This window comes from Penicillium cataractarum (genome assembly GCF_028827025.1).
Source record: "Penicillium cataractarum strain IBT 29864 chromosome Unknown utg000002l, whole genome shotgun sequence".
Taxonomy (NCBI): Eukaryota; Fungi; Ascomycota; class Eurotiomycetes; order Eurotiales; family Aspergillaceae; genus Penicillium; species Penicillium cataractarum.
Window position 1 is genome coordinate 6,531,530 of NW_026622738.1, and position 21,463 is coordinate 6,552,992.

The 21,463-nt window shown below is 50.3% G+C and overlaps 8 protein-coding genes across 8 annotated transcripts; 4 read left to right on the top strand and 4 right to left on the bottom strand.

The window, feature by feature from the left end:
• Nucleotides 1-426: 426 nt before the first annotated feature.
• N7496_004381 (serine hydrolase domain-containing protein) lies at nucleotides 427-2,288 on the top strand (the record flags this gene model as incomplete). The annotated part of the gene is made up of 4 exons (XM_056697312.1): nucleotides 427-964; nucleotides 1,015-1,068; nucleotides 1,132-1,408; nucleotides 1,469-2,288. The coding sequence occupies 4 exons, from the start codon at nucleotides 427-429 to the stop codon at nucleotides 2,286-2,288; spliced, it is 1,689 nt and encodes a 562-aa protein (XP_056559524.1).
• Nucleotides 2,289-2,691: 403 nt separating this feature from the next.
• On the bottom strand, nucleotides 2,692-3,478 carry N7496_004382 (uncharacterized protein; the record flags this gene model as incomplete). Its single annotated transcript, XM_056697313.1, has 2 exons — nucleotides 2,692-3,107; nucleotides 3,166-3,478. 2 exons carry the CDS (start codon nucleotides 3,476-3,478, stop codon nucleotides 2,692-2,694), a joined length of 729 nt encoding a protein of 242 aa, XP_056559525.1.
• Nucleotides 3,479-4,312: 834 nt separating this feature from the next.
• On the bottom strand, nucleotides 4,313-6,417 carry N7496_004383 (WD40 repeat domain-containing protein; the record flags this gene model as incomplete). Its single annotated transcript, XM_056697314.1, has 6 exons — nucleotides 4,313-4,427; nucleotides 4,491-4,638; nucleotides 4,698-5,178; nucleotides 5,241-5,644; nucleotides 5,699-5,793; nucleotides 5,858-6,417. 6 exons carry the CDS (start codon nucleotides 6,415-6,417, stop codon nucleotides 4,313-4,315), a joined length of 1,803 nt encoding a protein of 600 aa, XP_056559526.1.
• Nucleotides 6,418-8,473: 2,056 nt separating this feature from the next.
• N7496_004384 (Auxin Efflux Carrier superfamily) lies at nucleotides 8,474-9,885 on the bottom strand (the record flags this gene model as incomplete). Its single annotated transcript, XM_056697315.1, has 3 exons — nucleotides 8,474-8,560; nucleotides 8,609-9,591; nucleotides 9,651-9,885. The coding sequence occupies 3 exons, from the start codon at nucleotides 9,883-9,885 to the stop codon at nucleotides 8,474-8,476; spliced, it is 1,305 nt and encodes a 434-aa protein (XP_056559527.1).
• A 194-nt stretch (nucleotides 9,886-10,079) lies between these two features.
• On the bottom strand, nucleotides 10,080-11,642 carry N7496_004385 (oxygenase MpaB family protein; the record flags this gene model as incomplete). Its single annotated transcript, XM_056697316.1, has 4 exons — nucleotides 10,080-10,352; nucleotides 10,418-11,144; nucleotides 11,202-11,230; nucleotides 11,289-11,642. The coding sequence occupies 4 exons, from the start codon at nucleotides 11,640-11,642 to the stop codon at nucleotides 10,080-10,082; spliced, it is 1,383 nt and encodes a 460-aa protein (XP_056559528.1).
• Nucleotides 11,643-12,687: 1,045 nt separating this feature from the next.
• On the top strand, nucleotides 12,688-14,990 carry N7496_004386 (H(+)-transporting V1 sector ATPase subunit A; the record flags this gene model as incomplete). The annotated part of the gene is made up of 4 exons (XM_056697317.1): nucleotides 12,688-13,023; nucleotides 13,115-13,199; nucleotides 13,302-13,969; nucleotides 14,037-14,990. 4 exons carry the CDS (start codon nucleotides 12,688-12,690, stop codon nucleotides 14,988-14,990), a joined length of 2,043 nt encoding a protein of 680 aa, XP_056559529.1.
• Nucleotides 14,991-15,550: 560 nt separating this feature from the next.
• On the top strand, nucleotides 15,551-18,165 carry N7496_004387 (dynamin-like GTPase vpsA; the record flags this gene model as incomplete). The annotated part of the gene is made up of 8 exons (XM_056697318.1): nucleotides 15,551-15,576; nucleotides 15,640-15,709; nucleotides 15,788-15,882; nucleotides 16,017-16,758; nucleotides 16,836-17,477; nucleotides 17,537-17,795; nucleotides 17,857-17,941; nucleotides 17,997-18,165. The coding sequence occupies 8 exons, from the start codon at nucleotides 15,551-15,553 to the stop codon at nucleotides 18,163-18,165; spliced, it is 2,088 nt and encodes a 695-aa protein (XP_056559530.1).
• A 1,343-nt stretch (nucleotides 18,166-19,508) lies between these two features.
• N7496_004388 (uncharacterized protein) lies at nucleotides 19,509-20,550 on the top strand (the record flags this gene model as incomplete). The annotated part of the gene is made up of 3 exons (XM_056697319.1): nucleotides 19,509-19,951; nucleotides 20,016-20,319; nucleotides 20,371-20,550. The coding sequence occupies 3 exons, from the start codon at nucleotides 19,509-19,511 to the stop codon at nucleotides 20,548-20,550; spliced, it is 927 nt and encodes a 308-aa protein (XP_056559531.1).
• Nucleotides 20,551-21,463: the final 913 nt, after the last annotated feature.

The window sequence follows — 21,463 nt, forward strand, 5'->3', positions numbered from 1 at the left end:
CCAGGAATAGATCGTCCTGGCCAAGTTGTGCTTCCGAATCGGGATGAACCCAGCGCTCCCATTTGGGGGCCAAAACAAGGTTCGCCACCAACCTTAAGACCCTTTTTCTCGAGCTACAACTACAGAGCAAGCACCTGGATGAGGCTGAGTGGAGTCCCCGGTTTTCATGCGCCATCATTCTCCGAGTGCGTTGGTATACGGCGCTCCGATCAGTCACATTGGGTATGATTCAAGACTTGGCTTACGTCTGGGAGCGTTGTATAGTTCACCAACGCATCAATGTTGAGGATCACAGCCACAAAAGATCAAATATATAAGATCCAGAGTTAGACTTGCTTGTACACTTACAATTTCAATCAGACACAATCTCACGAAGCCAATTCCATTATATCTGCTTTCTATCAATCTATCAATTGAATCTTTACCATGCTTTGGGACAAAGTATTCATTACGTCCCTATTGGGATTCGCAGCAAGCTCAGCAGCTACCATTGTAGCCACCGATGAAGCCCCTCTGATCGGCCCAGCCTTTATTTCCAATTTCGATCCCTCAAATTCAACAGCAATACATAATGCGAAAACGAAGTTACCTCGCCTTATAGAAAACCTCTTCTCCAAGGGAACCCTCAACCGCACAGACCTGGCCTTTCACATCGACGTGTTCTCGGCAGCGACAAACAAATCCATCTATAGCTATTCGCATGTCGGGAAGGATGCGAATAGCACATTGACTGCTGGAGTCCTCAATGAGAAGACGATAGCGCGCATCGGAAGCGTCACCAAGCTCTTCACGGCCTATGCCATTATCGCCAAGGGTGGCATGGAAGTGTTCTCCCAGCCAGTTACAAAGTTCCTGCCTGAACTTGCTGGTAACTCTTCTAATGATCCATTGTTGAGACTCGATTGGAAAGATATAACTGTCGGGGCTTTGTTGTCTCAGCAAGCTGGCACCGGAGGACCAGGCGGTTAGTATTTATCCAGATTTCCCATGAATCATGGCTGATTTCTGCAATAGATTTTCTAGAGAAATATTACAACCCCGATGACCAATTGAACTACTCGACTAAAGGTGAGTGGCTGTCCATACATTGGTTGTCATGATCTCCAGAGTGATTAACCCCTCCCTGTCCAGATTTCCTAAATTTCATGCGCGACGATAAACGGCCTGTGATCTCCCCATACCGCAATGCCGTCTATTCCGATGCCGGGTTTTCTATTCTGGGCCAAGTTCTCGCTCGCCTGACTGGCAAGAAAACATACAGTGAAGCAATCCGCGAGACCATTTTCAAGCCATTGGGGCTGGATAGCATGTCGACAAAGGCCCCGAACGGTACTGGCCTGAATGCGATCAATCGAAAGCCAGTAGACGCGAATTCATCATGGGGAATTGATATAGAAGTTGTGGCATCGTATGTTGATGATTTTCTACTTATCTACGCGACATGGAGTACAAACTAACCACTATCCAGATCCGGCGGTATCTACGCGAATGGTGCAGACCTTCGGACGGCAGGTCTATCCATCCTCAACTCCGAGCTCCTCTCGCCCACCAATACCTCCGAGTGGATGAAGCCTCGCAGTGGCACGGGCACTATAGTAGAACTTGTCGGGGCACCGTGGGAGATTACTCGTCTAGAGATCCCCGTGTCTCCTGGCTCAAACCGCACCCGAATCTCAGACTTGTATACCAAGGCTGGTGGTAACGGAGACTATACCACCATCTTCGCCCTTTCTCCAGACCATGGCATTGGCTATTCGATTCTCATTGCCGGGCTTACCGCCTCGGCTGCTCGCTGGCCTCTTCGCGATACAGTTGGCGAAACATTCATCCCTGCTGCAGAACACGCAACCTGGGAAAATGCCCGGCGCAACCTTGCGGGCACATTCGCTGATAAGTCTGCGCCAGGTACCAACCTGACGTTGACCGTCGACAAGGGCCGGCCGGGCCTTGGATTGGGAGCTTTCTGGGTCAAGGGAGAGAATGGCCGTGACCATGACCATTGGCGCATCTACCCAACTGGACTTAACTCCGTCTCGCGATCTCTGTCGGCCCTCTACAAGAGTAAGGGTAAGATGCGTGTGGCACACCGCATGGTACAGCCAATGCCGCCAATGCAGCCTCGTGCTGCCGTGGAAGGAGGCAAGGGAGGATTATTCGATAACTCGTTCACGTGGATGGACATCGATTTCCAGGGTCCTGCTGATGAGTTGATTTTTGATCTTGTTGATGGGCGACTCGTTGGTGTTGAGCTTCCGGCGACTGGTTTGGTCCTTGAGCGGGTTAAATAGATGCATAGTCTCTGGTTTGTATTTGAATTTGTGGGTTCAACCCGGGATTTCCTCGGGTGTCTTTGATGTTACACAATAGAAACAAGATTGTTAGAAATTATCAGTTTATCTTGTACATTTTTATAAGTGGAGATGCTTTCAGTACCACTGTAGTTGGCATGAACCAAGGTTTGTGGGCTCGTTGACTGGATGGGTTCGATCGTAGAAATAGTCGAAGAGGAGCGATTTGAGAGAGTGGAGTTGATGCTTTCAAAATCTGAGGGATCGAGCACACAGGTATGCCTTTCTGATGTCTGGGTTAATGGCATTGTCATCATAACTTGACAGACTTAATTGAACTCGGGTCGTAAGTCCATACCTTTGACGATGCTATAGCCACCATAACCCCGGATGCCATAGCAGGTTAACCTGAACGTTGACTCTGCAAGACAGCCTGAATTCCATTCGCAAAAAGCGCTCTAGCATAAAGAGCATGGAACCACTTCCCTATCTCGGCGACAGCCTGTTTATTTGTCTGGGGATTACAAGTAAATCCTTCCAGACTAATCCGTATTTGAGCCTTTGACGGCTCCATTTCTGATACTGAATCTGATGTAGTCTGGTGTCTCGTAACACTGAACCGGTGGCATCCCGCGAAGGAGTAGTTGTCCGAGCCAAATCCATAGTCGACATAGCTGAATTGGGAGTCTAGTGATTCGGAGATATGCTTGTCGAGAAGTTGAAAAGTGCCAAATAACTTTGTCCCCACGTCGCAAAGCTGATTTTCAGGAACTTCCGAGCTCTTCCAGATCTCAGATGTTTGTTGGTCTTGCGAGAAGTCTAGGGTACTCGTCAACTATAGGAAGGAGACCATAGAAATTGGAGAGAGAATTCTTACTTGTAAAATTCACAGGGAGTAATCTCCAAGCACCAGCATTCAATAAAACACCCTCCATACCAAAAACAAATCCCCCGAAGAATCCCGATGTAAAGGACGATAATATCTTCGAATCGTTCATACCTGCCAAAATCTCCGCATCAAAATCTTGCCAGACGGTATCTGAGATCACCATATGGTGGCGTGGATTGACGAGCTCTGCAGAGCGAGATGTAAGAAATCCATCTCTACCGTAGTTGACCGAATTGCAGTTATAGAGGGTGTCAAAGAATGACTTTTTCGGGATCATTCGTGACCAGGGCCTAGCGGACATTGAATAGATGATAAATACTGTTCAGTTTGTTATTGATTATTTCTTGAAAGGGTGTACTTTCATATGTAGAACTAGAGATATTTATACGGATCTGCTAAAGGCTTCATGACGACGGTATTCGGGAGGACTCGGGTTTTTAGGATTGAGTCACTTGACAACGTTGGCCCCCACATAAGCAAGCCTTGTGGGCCTCCGGGCATCCGATTTCACTCGTTTTCAGTCTGGACACCAGGATACAGATTGTCGAAAACGTTAGATCCACTGCAGTTACTTGGAGAATGGCTTGTGGTCCTTCTACAAGGGGACACGCGCCTAGACATATAACACAAACACCAAGAAGGAGATTACCAGAACCAGAAGATCAAATCTACGCCGTATGCATGACTGAATGACGTGGTATTCCCATTGAAACGCTAGCGCCGTCCCTGTATTGACTGAGATAGATGCGGGCAAAGAAATCTGCTAACTTGGGGAAAGGGAATTGGGTGTAGCAGCACATGGTGAAACTTGTCCTGTGAATGCAACGGAGCCAGGCGGAGGTAGGAGCAGGAGGAGGGAGGGTATTGAGGGTAGGATCGAGAATTGGAGACGTGAGTTGGTGCAAGTGTAAAAAGAAGGGAGAGCTGCACAAAGTTGCAAACAGAGCAGGAAAGGCGGAGGATGGGAAAATCGAAAAAGCACGATTTATCGTCTTTGAATCCAGATGCTCCAAAATATGATTGCCCCGGCCGAAGTGAATGATTTGCAGATCAAATCGTTGACAATTCAAGGAAAAACGCCCTTGCGGGATGATAGTCATAGAAACATTCTTTGCTTGTGCAATCCAATAAGGTATCAAAATGTTGAAGTAGTCCGTAATGCGCTTGTCCGCGGGAACCCAGTTGATGATATGCCTCCTCGTTGACTCGCTCCGCCGATTGGGCGATGTCGTTCCGGGTCTTTGGACCAGCTAAAGAGACTTGTTAGGCCTGTACATAGCATGAAGCGCGAGATCAGAAGGGTTCCAACTTACATGCGCACGGCTTTGTCGTCACCGGCTGAGACAAACATGCCTGGATTTGTCGGACTCCAAGATATTGAGTTTACACAACCCTTGGTATGAGCCTCCAAGGTTTCCACGAGGGTGCCGTTCTCCTTGTGCCAGATGTAAATTCGGGAATCTGGAAATTGTTAGCATGCTGAAATGCTCTTTCAAGTCCATCTACGGCAGAATACTGACCTTCACTGCCACTGACGACAAAATTCTCCGCTGCTCCACCGAAAGTGCTCCGGATCACATAACTGCCCTGCTTGTATCCCCGGAACCGTCGAACGACGGTGGTGGTTTCCATATCGATCAACTGAATTTCCCCCTCAGCCAAATTTACCAGCATGTGCTTCGAGTCCCGGCTGATCGCAACGGAGGTCGGTTTGCTCGGAAGAGAGAGGCAATAGACTTCTTCATAGGTGTGGAAATCAAATACGTGAAGCTTGGAATCCGTGTCTGCTGCCACGAGCCGTCGGCCATCGGGGCTGATGGCGCAATCTTGTGTACGGAATCCTCCCTTCCAAGTGTGGAGTGGCGATCCCCTCATGCTCCAATGGCAAAGCCCCGAGTTCGCATCAAATGATGACGTTACGAATGATTCGCTATCGGGAGCCCAGCCTGCAGCGGTCACCGGATGGCAGTGATGATCAATCGTCAAAAGACAGCGACCAGTCTGGGATTATCAATGAGTTAGTTTAGTTTCAATGATGATTTAGAGGTGTCAAAAGTATTTACCTCTGCGTTCCATACACGGGCCGTCCTATCTTGCGAGCAAGTGATAAGCTTAGAGTCATCGGGACTCCAGCTGGCAAAGGCAACTCCGTCCAAGTGTCCGTTAAGTCTATGGAGCACCGTGAAAGTACTCGTATCGTAAATCAGCACGGTGCGGTCCTGGCCTGCAGTAACCAATTTGGTTCCGTCATGAGAGAACCCGCAGTGCCAAACCTCATCGATGTGCTGATTGAGGTTGGCGGTGACGTCCAAGGGGAAATCGCCTCGGTCGCACATGTGGTCGGAATAGAGTGACGGCGCCTCGGCGGTATTATGATAGAGACAGTTGCCGATCTGACCCTGCTTCACGTAGTCTAATAGAATTGCAAGACGATGCTGGGGGATCATAACGGAGGGGGAAATGGATTCTATAATTGATCAGCAAGAGTCGGACCATGCAGTCTAGTCTGATTGCTTCTTACTTGATAGGTCGGCCAGAAGCCGTTCTCGGGACGAGCTGATTGGGCCGTCCCAGCCAGCCTGCTCGTGAAGCAGTTCCGTCGGGCACATCAGGAGACTGCAGAACGGATCATGTTAGTGGTCAACCACCGTAGGCCAAAGAGGATTCAAAAATGACCAACCTTGAAAGCGCATGGAGCCGGTCCACATCGTAGTTCAAAGGCGTGAGTTCTTGCCGAAGCACTTGTAGTGCTGAGCCCAACTCGCGAGCTTCGAGGAGCTCCAAGAACTTCTGCTGACGGAGATAGAACAACATTTCACTCCTGTCCGCATCCTCTGCCAGTACCAGCATTTCTTCGGAAGCACCTTTTTGGCCATTCTTTGGTGCCATGTTTCGGAAAGATTGAACAAGAATTCTTTCTGCCTCGGACCACCGTCCGTCGAGTACCGCGCTCCGGAATGTTGCAACGCCGGGTGTCTCCAGCTGATAGCCGCTCTCAGAGCTCAAAGTCGATGCTGCACCGCCGTAGCCCAACTCATACAGGCTCTGGATCAAGATCCGCGTTACTTCCTCCCGGTTGTGGCCAAAGTAGGAGCTTGTCAAAGGTTTCACGGCGCCATTTGACTGCGACTCTCCATTCGCCGACGTATTTTGTTGGCCATTCAGGCTGGCTTTCCTCGAGGTCGACCCGTAAGCGGCCTGTGAAAAGCCATTCGTGCTTGATAGCCCGTCGGGCCGCATTGTTGCTAGGCGCCTGCGCTTGCGGGACGGAGACCGGCCGTCAGCTCGGCCGAGCGTGAGATTTGGATCGTCCTGGGACACAGCTTCACGTGTCCCGGTGTCGTCTGCGTGAATGTCCGTGCCTGCCGTCCTCGTAACTAGAGACTCCTCGGAGCTGTTGCTCGATCGGAGATGACGGCGTCGGGAGTTGAGAGGTTGAGGTGTTCGACTAGCGGCGGAGGGCAGTTGCGAAGTGGAAGTAGTACCTCGAGACGGCGAAGAGGATGGGCGATGTCCAAGACCAGCGTCGGCGGAGGAGGAGATGGCGGGAGGATTTGGGGGAAGAGGAAGATCGGGGTGGTCGGAGGCGGAGGGAAGGTAAGAAGAATTGTCGGCCAGGTCGACTTCTGATCAGGATCTGCCCGGTTCCCTGGCTCTTGGAGAAGAACCAGGTGAGCAGACCTACAGGGTGGTGGTGGCGGGTGGATCAGTCCTCGCCGGGGGGAGTAGGAAGCTCCGAATGGGGGATTCGAGTGGGGAGGAGCTCTTGGTTCTTGCAGGAGTCACAAGGATTCAAGGCTAGAACATCAATAGGATTGAAATGAGGACTGCACAGATAGCAAAGACAAAGGTAAAGAAGTGATAGGTATCGTAGGGACTTGTATTCCCCTTTGGTGAGTGGTTAAGTGGTGATGGTGAGGGTGATGATGGTGGGTTGGGGTTAAGTCGGGCGGAGAAGTTGCTTATCGGCGGAGAGAACCTTTGGGAATAAACGAGTTAACTCACGGCTTTCGCAGGGAGTTTAGTTAGTTTAGTTAGTTCCGCCAGCGGGCCAATTAGCCAAGAAGCTGCTAAGAAGGCGATTGGAGGAAGTGGGACCTCATAAGTCACAAGTCGACTTTGGCCCGTCACAAGATGATGACGATTAAGGTGATCAGGATTCGATAGGCGTCTGTGTCTTGGGGTTTGGAGTTTCACCAGTGCTGAACTTGATTTCTCAGCTGATCCAACAAAGCAGTCTGTCTTTTTCTTTCAAGCGTAGGCCGAGAAGGCTCTAAAGGTGATTAAGCGGTACTTAAAGGGTCAACGAGTGCTGCTAGCGCACTGCTGCTTGCCGATCACCGGGCGCCTACAGGCAGTGGGCACAAGCCATGTTAGCAGAAGAGAAATCCTAGCAAATATAGGAGAATAGAGATAAAATGGGGTATTCCTAAGAGTATTCCCATTCAATACTAGCATTTGGTTATAAATCAAAAACTTGGAGGCCATATAAGAGTCCAGTTGCCTAGTAGTTGGTTTAAATGGATGGCCAGGATCCTGCGATGGAATTATATACATCCAAAGCTATACCTGTTGAACTCCACAGTCTATATCTACCTAGCAATCCCTGACCCAGAGATCACAACTCTGCTAATTATGCCAGGAGTCCTGAATACTTATTTCAGCTCTGAGCTTGGGCGCATTCCATTTACTGTGGTTCGCCCTCCCCGCTGACGACATCATGATGCTGATGGTCCTACTTCCGCAGCTCCCCTTCCGCATATATGAAAGGATCCCAACCACCACCTGCTACAACTTCTTGATCAAATATCTGTTCCTTTAAAATTAAGCTACTGATAATCTTGAAATATCCTCAACCGCTTTTCCACTCTACTATATTCACCATGGGTTGCGGCTGCGGAGCAACTTGCAACTGTACCGGTGCCCAGGGCTGCACCTGCGACAACACTTGTGTCTGCAAGGGATGCGGAGTATGTGTGCCATGTTTTTGCCCCCCACCCCTGAAAGAAGCTGGGTCTATAATACGATACTGAGATCGAGGCTGACCTGTGCACATCGTACTTGATAGAAGTAAGAGGCATCCTTTCTCCGATTGGGAGGGCAGTTACTCGCTAGCCGCCCTTGCTCTGCCATATGAAGAGCCACGATTTTCGTTTCTGGGAGTTTATCTGAATGTGACATTACTATGAGTTCGCTCTTTACTACTAGATTGAAATGATATCCTGAAAATTGTTCCCATCTATACATTAGCCGTCCGGGTTGATCCGCCCCGTGACAATGTAATATGTAGACGTCATCAAGGTCGTTCTTTGAACACCGCCTCGGAGGCCTTGAGTGCGCCCGTGATCGTAAAGCAAATGAATGGCGATAGCGCATACATTACCTAATATCATTAGCAGGCGTACACTTTCCCAACTCTTATGAACCTTACCGTCAATGTCTTCGCAATAGCCATTTTCTCCGTTTCCGATGCATGCGCTAGCTCTGCCAGTCCCGAAATCACCAGTGCTGGCGGCCCGGCCGGCATCAGCATCATGCTAAACCAGAGAACAGGATCATCGCCCAGAAGCTTCGTATGCTTCGCCAGTCCATATATCAACGAGATACTCACTGCCGGCCAGGCCACCAACCGTACTAAAAAGATAATCGTGATGGCTCGGATGGGAATGCGACTCGAATCGCCTCTGGCCTCGCCCCCGGCTATCATTCTCTCAAAGGTTACCCCGAGTTTACACCCAACTAGGAATATTTGCAGGGTTGTAAAGAGCCGTCCAATATTGCGCACGCTCGTCGTCAACCACGCCTGGAGATACCCGCCTTCCTCATCGCCCAAGAAAAACAGCCTATGCAGCGCGGGGACAAGACCCAACAACGCACCGACAAGAGTACAGCCTATCGCTACACCGGCAAATGGATCTCCAAATGGCGCCATGAGCTCTTCTCTCACCCGTGACGGGAAGAACGAGACAAGCCACCTGCTCCAGGACCGAACGCGCACTCCGACGGCTGCCTTGGCGGTTTGTGCGCGCCGTGGTAGCAGGGAGGTCGTCTCAGTCAAGCGTTCATCCTCGCATTCAGGTAGGTGTTGTTGTTCTTCAACACAGCTCTGATGATCCTCTGCATCTGTGCCGTCGTGGAGCATCCGTGGACCGACAACGTAGGCAATGGTTTTGCTGACGACTGCACAAACGAGGAAGTAGCTCTGTGCTCGCTCAATTGCATCGTCTGTGCTTTCGCCGTTGCGTAGGATGAGTCGCAATGAACCCACGCTGCCGAGAGATTGGAGGAGCAGTAAAGGGAGGGAGGAGGTGTTGTTGAATGTTGATGCTGGGGCAACCCATTGGGGTAGTCGAAACAGCCGTGCTAATACATGAGACAGGCCGATGGAAGCGATGGTGTAGATGAATGACCAAGCTAGGTATTTGGTGATGAGCATCACTAACTCGATGCTAAGATGGATATGAACCACTCACCTAGAACTGGAATATAATTCAACGCCGTCCCGATGTGAAGCTCCTGGCCTAAATTTACGACAATTAGAGCCGGCAAGAAGAGCTTCACACCTAATGCAGACATATCATTAATGGTGGCATCGTGGATTAGACTCATTCGTCGCGCGGCAACTCCATAGCACATAGTTAGGAGTACCGAGACGCAAGCCTGGAGAGCCCCCAGAAACGGCGGTAGTAAGCCATCAGCAGGGTGCATGATGGCGACCCTTGCAATTAGAGAGGACTATTGTGTGTATGGGAATGTTTGAAAATTTTCATTGGAACGTATAGATTATTTGATAACGTCATAGTGACCATAACTAAGATCCGTTTACATTTTTCCGAAAAAAAGGAACGCAGTATTAACTAAAAGCAGCGTACGCCTTGAACCTACTCATATTAATGAAACACTTAAACACGCATGACGTGTAGAAGCTGGTCCGATGGGATCAGCTTTGCGGCAAAGGCCAAAGCGACACCGAGAGTAACCACCGCGCCGAAGGCTGTCATAAGCCCTAGGTGTCCCAGACTCTCGAGACCGGGACTTTCGAATTTGGTCGTGCGTCGTTGACCCAAGCGTGTTGTGCGTGTAAGTGTGGGCAAGTATTTGAACTCGTAGCGGCTTTCGCCTCCGAGGCCAAGTTTTTCGTCCATAAGCATCTTGTAGAAGTATTTGCGGCGCATCTAGAGGATAAAGGAGGGTTAGTTCCACAACGGCAATAGGGCTGGGATAGAAGCGAAATGCGTACGTTGATCATGAACCGATCCATAAAGTAGATTCTAGGGATGATTGTTGATACAAGTCTCACCCAGAAACAGTACCCCCACAAGATGACCCGGTAGTACAGACTGGATCGTGGGATATCAAGTTCATCGGCAAGCTGATCACCATTGAGAAGCCGACTCATCGCCTCGAGGAACTCCTTTGAGGCATAAGACGGCGCGGTGTTCTCCAACCCGATGATGATATTTTTGGCCAGAATCTTGCCAATCTCCGTGGGATCGATTTCCGAAATCAAGAGTGACTCCATCATCGCACGGGCTTTGGCTGTGGTTTCGAATGGCTCCGTCGGCGTTCCCATATAGTAAGCGACAAGACGCCAGAGTGCGATGTAATCTTCGATTTCCTGCTGGTTGAGGTAGATTCCCTGACGAGGTAGGCCGAGCCAGACCACTGAACTGCAGAAAGTGTTGATCGTGCCGATACAATCTAGATCATTGACCGGTGTACCGTACTTCGTAACGTCGTAGTACTCTGGCTTTTGTTCTACCAGACTGAGGATTCTCAGGCGAACGGAGGCGTGTAGGAGTCGTACGCGGACAGAGGAGACGTTCCCTTCACCACCGGGTTTCATGCCCTCTGCCGAGCTGTTGACTTGGAGGATGTGTTGGAGTGTTTCTAGGAGTCGTCGGCGGACTACTTTGGCGCCGAAACCACCTGTTCGGGCAAGGGTTTCTACGACTCGCATGGCGCCCCTATTGGATGATTAGTTAAGGTTGTATAGAAGGTGGAGGGATATGGATGGTTTGTACATTCCACCAAGTAAACTCTCAAACCCAAGCTGATATGAATAGTCAACAATGGAGATCTGGGTGGAAGGTCGAAGGTATAGAACTAACCACGTTCAGGATGGGGACACCATATCGGAAGAACACATCCTGTCCTCTTTGAATCTGCTCCCAATCCACCCATTCAGGAACCGTACTGACCTCATCCCATAGCTCCTTAAGCTTAGGATCCTCGTCGGCATGCTTCTTCAACAAACCATATAAGTCTTTCTTGAACGGTTTATCCGAGTCTTCACCAGTGGGAATCTTGTTCAAGATCTGCACACATTCATCTGCCAGACTGTCATATGTTTGAATCATAGGATGCAACTCCTCTGCCGACCGATGAAGGTCAGTCCAGTGAAAAGAGTAGCCCCAGTAGTGGCACTCGGTGGAATTTCCTTGTCGGGGGCTCTTCAACGCCATCGGGAATCGTTGGTAACAGTCAAGTACAACAGCGATAAGAAATACCGTCTATTCGGATGAGATGCATTCTCTCTAACACCATGAGGCTCGATTTCATCTGTATATATGTACAGACGACCCGATGTTGAGGTTAGGTTGCCCCTCTCCCTCCATCTATGACCAACGTGGCTCCCCCTTTGTACCGTGGTCCGTGGTCCGGGGTAAAAACGTGAGGGGCGTGGGGGACGCTTTGCATGTGAACCCACCCATTTTCCGCTGATGATCGACACTCGCTTGTGCATGTTAGCCTTATTTGGGGATGTGTAGTTCTTGTCCACTAATTATGTCGATTTTATTCATTGATGATCCTTGGGTGATTGGTTCGAGGGCACTTATCACGAGCCGAACCTCCTGTATACTCCTTTGGGGCATCAGGAGGACAATGGATGATACGTTTCACATGCAATGATCTTCGAGAGGAGGCTCTGATCAGTGATGTCTGAATCAATCTGACATGATATTGTAGGCGATGTGATCGTGAATATTTCCACTATTTCCATGCGAAGTGTATGTATAGGTTAGGCATGTGTTTGTTTTGGGGATAGGGGTAAATCATCGGACTCCCACAGAACCTAGGCGACAGCGATATTCAGATGTTATTACTGGTAAACAGTGTCAAATGTTAATGGTTAGTCCAGAATGTTTCCGCTATTCAATAAGGACCTCGCACGACAATAGTTGATTAGGCATACATAGTAGGTATCGGGGTGTGAAGCACGATAGGGAAGTTGGCAACTATAAACACAAGGGCAACTCAGCGCGATTTCGTGTAGGATGCAGCGCATGACTTCCACTTAGAGATCACTGATAAAAATGATCCCAAAATGGCCACCTTTGTTCTCAGATCAGGACCGACCGGGCGCCAATCCCTCGGCGGGCAGAGCGAGACCTGGATTGGATAACAGCTTAGGGGGGACTCCACGATGCAAGCACCCTAGTCCATTGGCCGCCACCTTTATTGCTCATCAATAATAACACCTGATCTCTGCCCATCTTAGTCGAGCGAATGTTAGGATTGGGAAGGCCTCGACTCAAAGCACGGCCGTCACTGCTGGATCTGATTAGCAGACGCGAGGATACTACTATTGCAACTTCGAGTGTTACTGCTGCGGCGGACCATTCGTCACCACCGTCACCGCCCGAGCTGCCACCGCTTCCAGACTCGCCCACCTCAACCAGCTCGACTACCTCCACCACCTTCCCCGTGTCTACCCCGTCCACTCAAACCTCCTCCACAATGGCTCCGGCACAGGATGACAGCCATGCTCATGGCTCGGTCTTCTCAGTCTCCGGCCCCGTCGTTGTCGCCGAGCACATGATTGGCTGTGCCATGTACGAGCTGGTAAGTTCCCCCCAGCATTCCTCCCCGGGAAGCTCATCGCAGCTTCACTTCCGAGAGGACTCGCCCGTGCTGATAGCATTCACCCATCCAGTGCCACGTCGGTAAGGATTTGCTGGTTGGTGAAGTCATTCGACTTGATGGCGACAAAGCTACTATTCAGGTCTACGAGGAAACCGGTACGCCTGCTCTTTCTCTCACGGCCACGTATGCTCGGCATCGCGGCCGCCTCCCCACATCTCGACATTAACTAATTGTTACGCCTATGCGATGAAATACAGATGGTCTGACTATCGGCGATCCCGTTGCGCGGACCGGCAAGCCCCTGTCCGTCGAGCTGGGCCCCGGTCTGATGGAGACGATTTACGACGGTATCCAGCGACCCCTCCGTGCTATCTCCGACAAGTCCAAGGGTATCTACATCCCCCGCGGTATTCGCGTCAATGCTCTGGACCGTGAGAAGAAGTGGGATTTCAAGCCGGTCAACTTCAAGGTTGGCGACCACATTACCGGTGGTGACATTTGGGGTACCGTGTTCGAGAACAGCTTGGTGAACGACCACAAGATCCTTCTGCCTCCCCGTGCCCGCGGTACCATCACCCGCATCTCCCCCGCCGGCAGCTACACCGTTGAGGAGAAGCTGCTGGAGATTGAGTTCGAAGGCAAGAAGTCCGAGTTCGGTATGATGCAGACCTGGCCCGTCCGTGTGCCCCGTCCCGTCAGCGACAGAAAGTCCGCCGATTCGCCCTTCATCGTCGGTCAGAGAGTGCTGGATGCTCTCTTCCCCAGTGTGCAGGGTGGAACCGTGTGCATTCCCGGTGCCTTCGGATGCGGCAAGACTGTCATCTCCCAGTCTGTGTCCAAATTCTCCAACAGTGATATCATTGTCTACGTCGGCTGCGGTGAGCGCGGTAACGAGATGGCTGAAGTGTTGATGGATTTCCCCGAGGTAACTACCTTGAGGTCGTGGAACCCGCAGAGAAATCCCTCCTTGCTAACCCTCATTCTCTCTATAGCTTTCCATCGACGTCGGTGGCCGCAAGGAGCCTATCATGAAGCGTACCTGCTTGATCGCCAACACCTCGAACATGCCCGTCGCTGCCCGTGAGGCCTCTATCTACACCGGTATCACCATCGCCGAGTATTGGCGTGATCAGGGAAAGAACGTGGCTATGATGGCTGACTCGAGTTCTCGCTGGGCCGAGGCTCTGCGTGAGCTTTCGGGTCGTCTGGGTGAGATGCCTGCTGATCAGGGTTTCCCCGCCTACCTGGGTGCCAAGCTGGCCTCTTTCTACGAGCGTGCCGGCAAGAGTAGTGCTCTTGGTAGCCCCGAGCGTATCGGCAGTGTCAGCATCGTCGGTGCCGTCAGCCCGCCCGGTGGTGATTTCTCCGACCCCGTCACCTCCAGTACCCTGGGTATCGTGCAGGTCTTCTGGGGTCTCGATAAGAAGCTGGCCCAGCGCAAGCACTTCCCGTCCGTCAACACCTCCATGTCTTACAGTAAATACACCACGATCTTGGACAAGTACTACGAGAAGCACAACCCGGATTTCCCTCGTCTGCGTGACCAAGTTCGTGAGCTCCTGTCCAAGTCTGAAGATCTCGACCAGGTCGTGCAACTGGTCGGTAAGGCCTCGCTGGGTGATTCGGATAAGATTACTTTGGACGTTGCCGCCATGGTCAAGGACGACTTCCTCCAGCAGAACGGTTACAGTGACTATGATCAGTTCTGCCCGCTGTGGAAGACCGAGTATATGATGAAGGCCTTCATGGGCTTCCACGACGAGGCCCAAAAGGCGATCGCTCAGGGTCAGAACTGGAACAAGGTCCGTGACGCCACTGCTGATCTCCAGAGTGCTCTGCGCAGCATGAAGTTCGAGATCCCCGATAACCAGGAAGAGGTGTCGGCCAAGTACGAGAAGCTTCTCCAGTCCATGACTGAGCGGTTCGCTTCCGTTTCGGATGAATAGATGTAGATTGGACTTGATGGGTGTATCTTTGTTTCATTTTTGCTTTGCTACCTTTGCATCATCTCTCTTTTTCCTTACGGATGTTATATCTGCCTAGCACACATTACCCTGTAGTTATTCTTGAACCACTTTTCTTCTCTGGGGCGGATACTTGTTCTCGTATAGTATACCAGTACTAGATAGTATACGATAGACCCAGATCAGGCGACAATGAAAAAGACTGGACCAGATAGGGCAGCTGACCCACGTCTAATCCACCTTTATGGTTGAAAGTGTACATTTACTACAGTAAATAATAGTGGATGCCTGCTGTCAGGTACTCCAGTCCTAACTAACTGGCTAATCAGAAGAACTCCCGTGCACGGCCAGTCGCTGGGCTGGACCGCCACCACCTTCATCACCGCCTTCGTAGGCCTCCCCGACCAACAAACAATCTACCATTCTGCTTCTCTTCACTTAATCAACTCCTCCTTCTGCTCTCTCCCCCTCTTACTTTCTCCTACCTTCGTCTCTAAATCCCCTTAGTTACCGAAGGCAGACCCTCCCAAACCTCGCCAGCCATGGCAAACCCAACCACTGGCTACTCGTGCGTAACCCCCCTGCACCCCCCTCCACTCCGAGATGCGGCCTAGAGCTAACTTGTGCGCAGCATAAATGTCAACGATCCCAGCTTGATTTCCCTGGTCAACAAGCTGCAAGATGTCTTCTCTACTGTGGGCGTAAGTGAAATCGAAAGATTTGCACCCGTGGCAACCCTAGTCTTGACCATTCGCACTGACACCGCTGCTTTGATTTAGGTACACAACCCTATCGACTTGCCCCAGATTGTCGTCGTCGGATCGCAATCCAGTGGAAAGAGTTCAGTGCTAGAGAACATTGTCGGCCGTGATTTGTATGTGCTTCCCCGACCCTATCATGCCGTTCCTTCGCCTCCCCGAACCTTTGCGCAACCCACGTGGTGGCGGGGGAACCCTCCCGGCGGTGTCGTCAGCCCATTGCTAACCACTTCCTGTCTGTATCATATAGCCTGCCTCGTGGTTCCGGAATTGTGACTCGGAGACCTCTGATCCTGCAACTGATCAACAAGACCCCTGCGCCGCAAACGAACGGAGATAACAAGATCGAGACGACAGATGCCGAGTCCAATGTCGATGAGTATGGCGAGTTCCTGCATATCCCTGGCCAGAAGTTCTTCGACTTCAACAAGATTCGTGAGGAGATTGTCCGTGAGACGGAGACCAAGGTTGGCCGCAATGCCGGTATCTCGCCCGCCCCGATCAACCTGCGCATCTACTCGCCCAACGTCCTCACCCTGACCCTGGTCGATCTGCCCGGTCTGACCAAGGTGCCCGTCGGAGATCAGCCCAAGGATATCGAGCGCCAGATTCGGGATATGGTTCTCAAGTACATCAGCAAACCCAACGCTATCATTCTGGCCGTCACCTCGGCCAACCAGGATTTGGCCAACTCCGATGGTCTGAAGCTGGCGCGTGAGGTGGACCCCGAGGGCCAGCGCACCATTGGTGTGTTGAGTAAAGTCGATCTGATGGACGAGGGCACTGATGTTGTGGATATTCTCGCTGGACGAATTATCCCTCTGCGCCTGGGTTACGTTCCCGTTGTCAACCGTGGTCAGCGTGATATTGAGAACAAGCGTCCCATTGCCTATGCTCTGGAGAACGAGAAGAACTTCTTCGAGAACCACAAGGCCTACCGGAATAAGGCCTCTTACTGCGGTACTCCATACTTGGCCCGCAAGTTGAACCTGGTAAGTGATTGGTCAAGCTATGGGGGAGATAGAACTGTGGCAAAGCGAGTACTAACATCACCCGCCACTTTTTGTAGATCCTGATGATGCACATCAAGCAAACCCTCCCCGATATCAAGGCCCGCATTTCCTCCTCCCTCCAGAAGTACACTACGGAGCTGGCACAACTCGGCGATTCCATGCTCGGCAACAGCGCCAACATTATTCTCAACATTATCACCGAGTTCAGCAACGAATACCGCACTGTTTTGGAAGGTAACAACCAGGAGCTGTCCAGCATTGAGCTGTCGGGTGGTGCTCGTATCAGTTTCGTGTTCCACGAGCTCTACTCCAACGGTGTCAAGGCCGTGGATCCCTTCGACCAAGTCAAGGACATTGATATCCGCACTATCCTTTACAACTCCTCCGGTTCTTCCCCGGCCCTATTCGTCGGAACCACTGCATTCGAGTTGATCGTCAAGCAGCAGATCAAGCGTCTGGAAGATCCCAGCAACAAGTGTATCTCTCTGGTCTACGATGAGTTGGTCCGCATCCTGGGCCAGTTGCTGAACAAGCAGCTGTTCCGCCGCTACCCCCAGCTGAAGGAGAAGTTCCACGCTGTTGTCATTGCTTTCTTCAAGAAGTGCATGGACCCTTCCACCAAGCTGGTGAAGGATTTGATCGCCATGGAGGCTACTTACATCAACACTGGCCACCCTGACTTCCTGAATGGACACCGCGTATGTCTTGACTCCCTGGTATAGTGAACATAAACCAATGCTAACTGAACTGAACGCAGGCCATGGCTATTGTCAACGAGCGCCAGCAGGCCGCCAAGCCCACCCAGGTTGACCCCAAGACCGGCAAGCCCCTTCCCGCCCGTGCCCAGAGCCCGTCTCTCGACACCACCGGGGAGGCTCAGAATGGCAGCGGTTTCTTCGGCAGCTTCTGGGCTTCAAAGAACAAGAAGAAGATGGCCGCCATGGAGGCTCCGCCCCCAACCCTCAAGGCTTCTGCCAGTCTGTCTGAGCGTGAAACTTCTGAGGTCGAGGTTATCAGTAAGTACTTCCACTTGCAGCATCTTCTTGTGTGTTGCCCCGTATACTAATTTTCTTGCAGAGTTGTTGATCACCTCATACTTCAATATTGTCAAGCGTACGATGATTGACATGGTTCCCAAGGCTATCATGTACACCCTGGTGCAGTACGTATCTCCGTGAATTAACTTTGCTACCCTCACATACTAACTACCCAATCAGGTTCACCAAGGATGAGATGCAACGTGAGCTTTTGGAGAACATGTACCGCAACAACGAGTTGGACGACCTGCTTAAGGAGAGTGACTACACCATCCGCCGGAGAAAGGAATGCCAACAGATGGTCGAGAGTCTGGGCCGTGCCAGCGAGATCGTCAGCCAAGTCCAGTAGACAGCTGGTGCTAAAAGCATGACAGCTTCTCATCTTGGTTAGTTGAAGGAGGGAATGATCAAGTCGTCGAGGCCGACTGTATGATTGAAATGATTTCGCGCAGGCGGGAGTTGGAAACGCCCTCTACATCTCTCATCTTTCTTTGTGACTTTGCACCGGGCTCGAAATCTTGACTATACTCGTATTTTTCGCCGTTGCTCGTGCCCACCTTCTGTTCAATGAGCTGTTCCCCGCATATAGCGATGGGGTTCGGCTAGCTCTAGAGCTGTTGACTCTTCTTCTCGGTTTGGGAGCTGCGGCTGTGTCTTGAGGGGAAAAAAAGAGGAGTTGGTTTAGCCGGGAATCGTCTGGTACATCTCAACTTCGCCCCTTTTTTTTCCATCTTGTTTTTTTTTCCTTTTTGCCCCGAATTTGAAAGCCTTATACCGTTTTCCTTGTTTCTCTTTCTCTTTGTTGGTCCGTTGTCTGCTGTCCGCTTGTTTTGAGACTCATGAGCCTTCTTCCAGATGACGACTGTATCAACTAATGATTTTTTCTCTCTGTTCTATGACTTTGCTTTAGAATTTTGATCCATTCACTTTATGCTGTTGGCCTTTGTATAGAATGTGCTAAGATAGTTTATGTTCATTTGCCTAGGCTTGCTCGCATCACAGGCCAGATGACTGAATGTGACTGTACATCACGTGAGGGGATATAGCCCTACCAGTAGTGGATTGACTACGGGACTGTATTCATTTACGGAGTGTATACTTTGTATGGGAACAAGCTGAATAGCTCGTATAACTTATGGTCTCTCCAAGTAGCAGTGATAGTGGGGTTTGCAAGTACAGGGGGATCGATTGAAAGCCCGAAGTCTTCTTAAGAAAACCTTATTTTGTTCTTTTTACTAATTTGTCGTCTACACCATGGTCATGCTAGAGTTAAATTTACTCTATCTAGTACTAGCTTCGACGGAAAGTCCATCTTTTTCTTTAGTATCGGAATACCAAAGCACTGTTGACATTTCTTCTACAAAACATCCAGAATCTCGTGGCTCATTGTCTGGCCTAGCTATTGATACAGTCATACCAGCATGCTCTCACGTCTTGTCATTCATGAATCACTGGTTGGTAGCTGCTTGCTCATATTTTGCTCTTTCCTTTATTGTTTCATGATGGAATTTGTCGGGAACCTCATGCGAGTCTCGAGGTGAAGACGGCACCTTCCTTTTTTGATTTTCTATAAGCCTTGCTCTCGCCTTAGGCTTCTCCCCTCCAACCCTCCCCGAATCATCCGCCTTCCCCATACCCCTGACTGACATCGATCCAGACCCGAGCTTGTTTTGACTTGGCTCCCAAGCATCCATGGCGCGTGGCATCAACAACGAGGAGCTGCGAGCTCAGTTCCGTCTGGCGGTTTGCCGCCTGATGAACCAGCTGCGCACCTTCTCCAGCTACATCCTCAAGGTAGATGAGCTCCAGTCAGTTGGTGTCTATGTTTCTGAGTTTGACCCCTTTGACCTCAATGAGGCCATCATCTTCCAACCCTTTCCGGAACAAGAGCTCCTGGAATACAACGTCGATGAGGTGTTGTTGCAGGATGAGGAGGTTTTGCGGAGACTTGAACTTCTGGATTGGACTCCGCCTGAGACTGCAAATGGTGTGATTTCCCGACGCGAGGAAGAACTTGATGCCATGAAGTCCAGTGAGCGCATCTTTGAACACCTGGAGGCAATGTATTCCTGTTTGTCGAAGAGCTATGAGCCCAAGAACCCACTCTCAATGGCTCGCAACTGGACTGACATTCCGTGAGTGATATCTACAAGACTCTTGCCCCTCCCGACTTCCGTTTACTGACCACTATCATACTAGTATCCCGCATCCTAAATACAACTGGCCTCCCGAACTTGACATCAACAGCTGGCCCCGTGAGTCTGGCCTTTTGAACCACGGTCCAACCGCAGAACATGTCGGATGGCGCTGCGAGCAGGCAGCTGAATGGAAGGAAAACCTACGACGAGGAGAACCCAGAATCCAACCACATGTACGTCTCATCGTCGTCAATGGCGCAACCGGTACTCCAAATGGAGTCCTTCTTGGCGAGCTGGGCCCTATTGCACAGGTAATCTACAACCGTCTTAACCAGCCACGCTTTGAGCACGAGTCTTACTTTCCGGTGCGTTTTATACTTTGTTTTGATACAAGGATTTGAAGCTCATGGGAACAGGTACTGGTGATTTCGCTTTTCGGACCCCGCCATGGACGCATTCTGCAGGCCGTTTACAGACGTTCTGGGTACATGGAGCTTCGCACCACTCAGGTTTATGACTTTACTAAGACTAATGATGCTCCGTTTGACCTCTTCCTGCGCTATCTGGCAAGCAACCCCCGGCGTGATGAAGATTGAGTGGAGCAGCTCGTAATACTATTAACCTTGGTGGGCAAGACTACCTTGATATTGGGGTACACGAGGTGCTTGATGGATATGATGAGCTAGCATCGCGAATACATTTCTAGGTCTATCTCTAACAGGTCACAGTCTACTTGAATTTGAAAGCTCAACATCCATAGCAATTCAAATGATTTCATTACAGGAGAACCTATGTATCTCGTTGGTCCTGCATTTATGCAATATGGCCACTGAACTGCTGGAAAGATGTCGAGCAATCTCTTATAATCTCCACAATTTTCAATTCTTACCTATACTCTTTGAAAATAGACCAGGTAGTCTCGCAACGATATGGAGATTTGACCCTTTTCTAGAAAACGATCAAGCCAGATCAATGTCATTTGGAAAGTTGTTAGCTCTCTTATCATCAGCTGTAGCATCAACTTTTTGTTCCTACTTTTGCGGAGATGCTGGGGATACCATAGAGAATGACGCATGTAGATTCATCTCACTCCGGGCATGATAAAGCTATGAAACTCTCTTACTATGCTATATTTACCATTTTAGCAGCATCGATATCTAGAATACAAGGTTATCTCTGGAAAGACTGATTAATGGAGAACACTTATTATCCGATCAAACGTTGTTTTGGCAATACAGGTCCGCGTACAATAATCTAGACACACCTCATCAGAACCTCACACCTCATCAGAACCTCACACCTCATCAGAACCTTTTGTGTAATGCTTGCCCTTATCAATTGACGTTGTGTTTTATCGGCGATGTGCTACTGCTTTTGCGCTGACAGGTGCTTTTCTACTCTCTCCTCTCAAGCCATTTCCACTTGTTACTTGGTTCTATGGTTATGCGTCATCGCCGTGTTTCTTCAGACAGCTCTCTCATTGTGCACCACTTTAACGATATTAGCTCG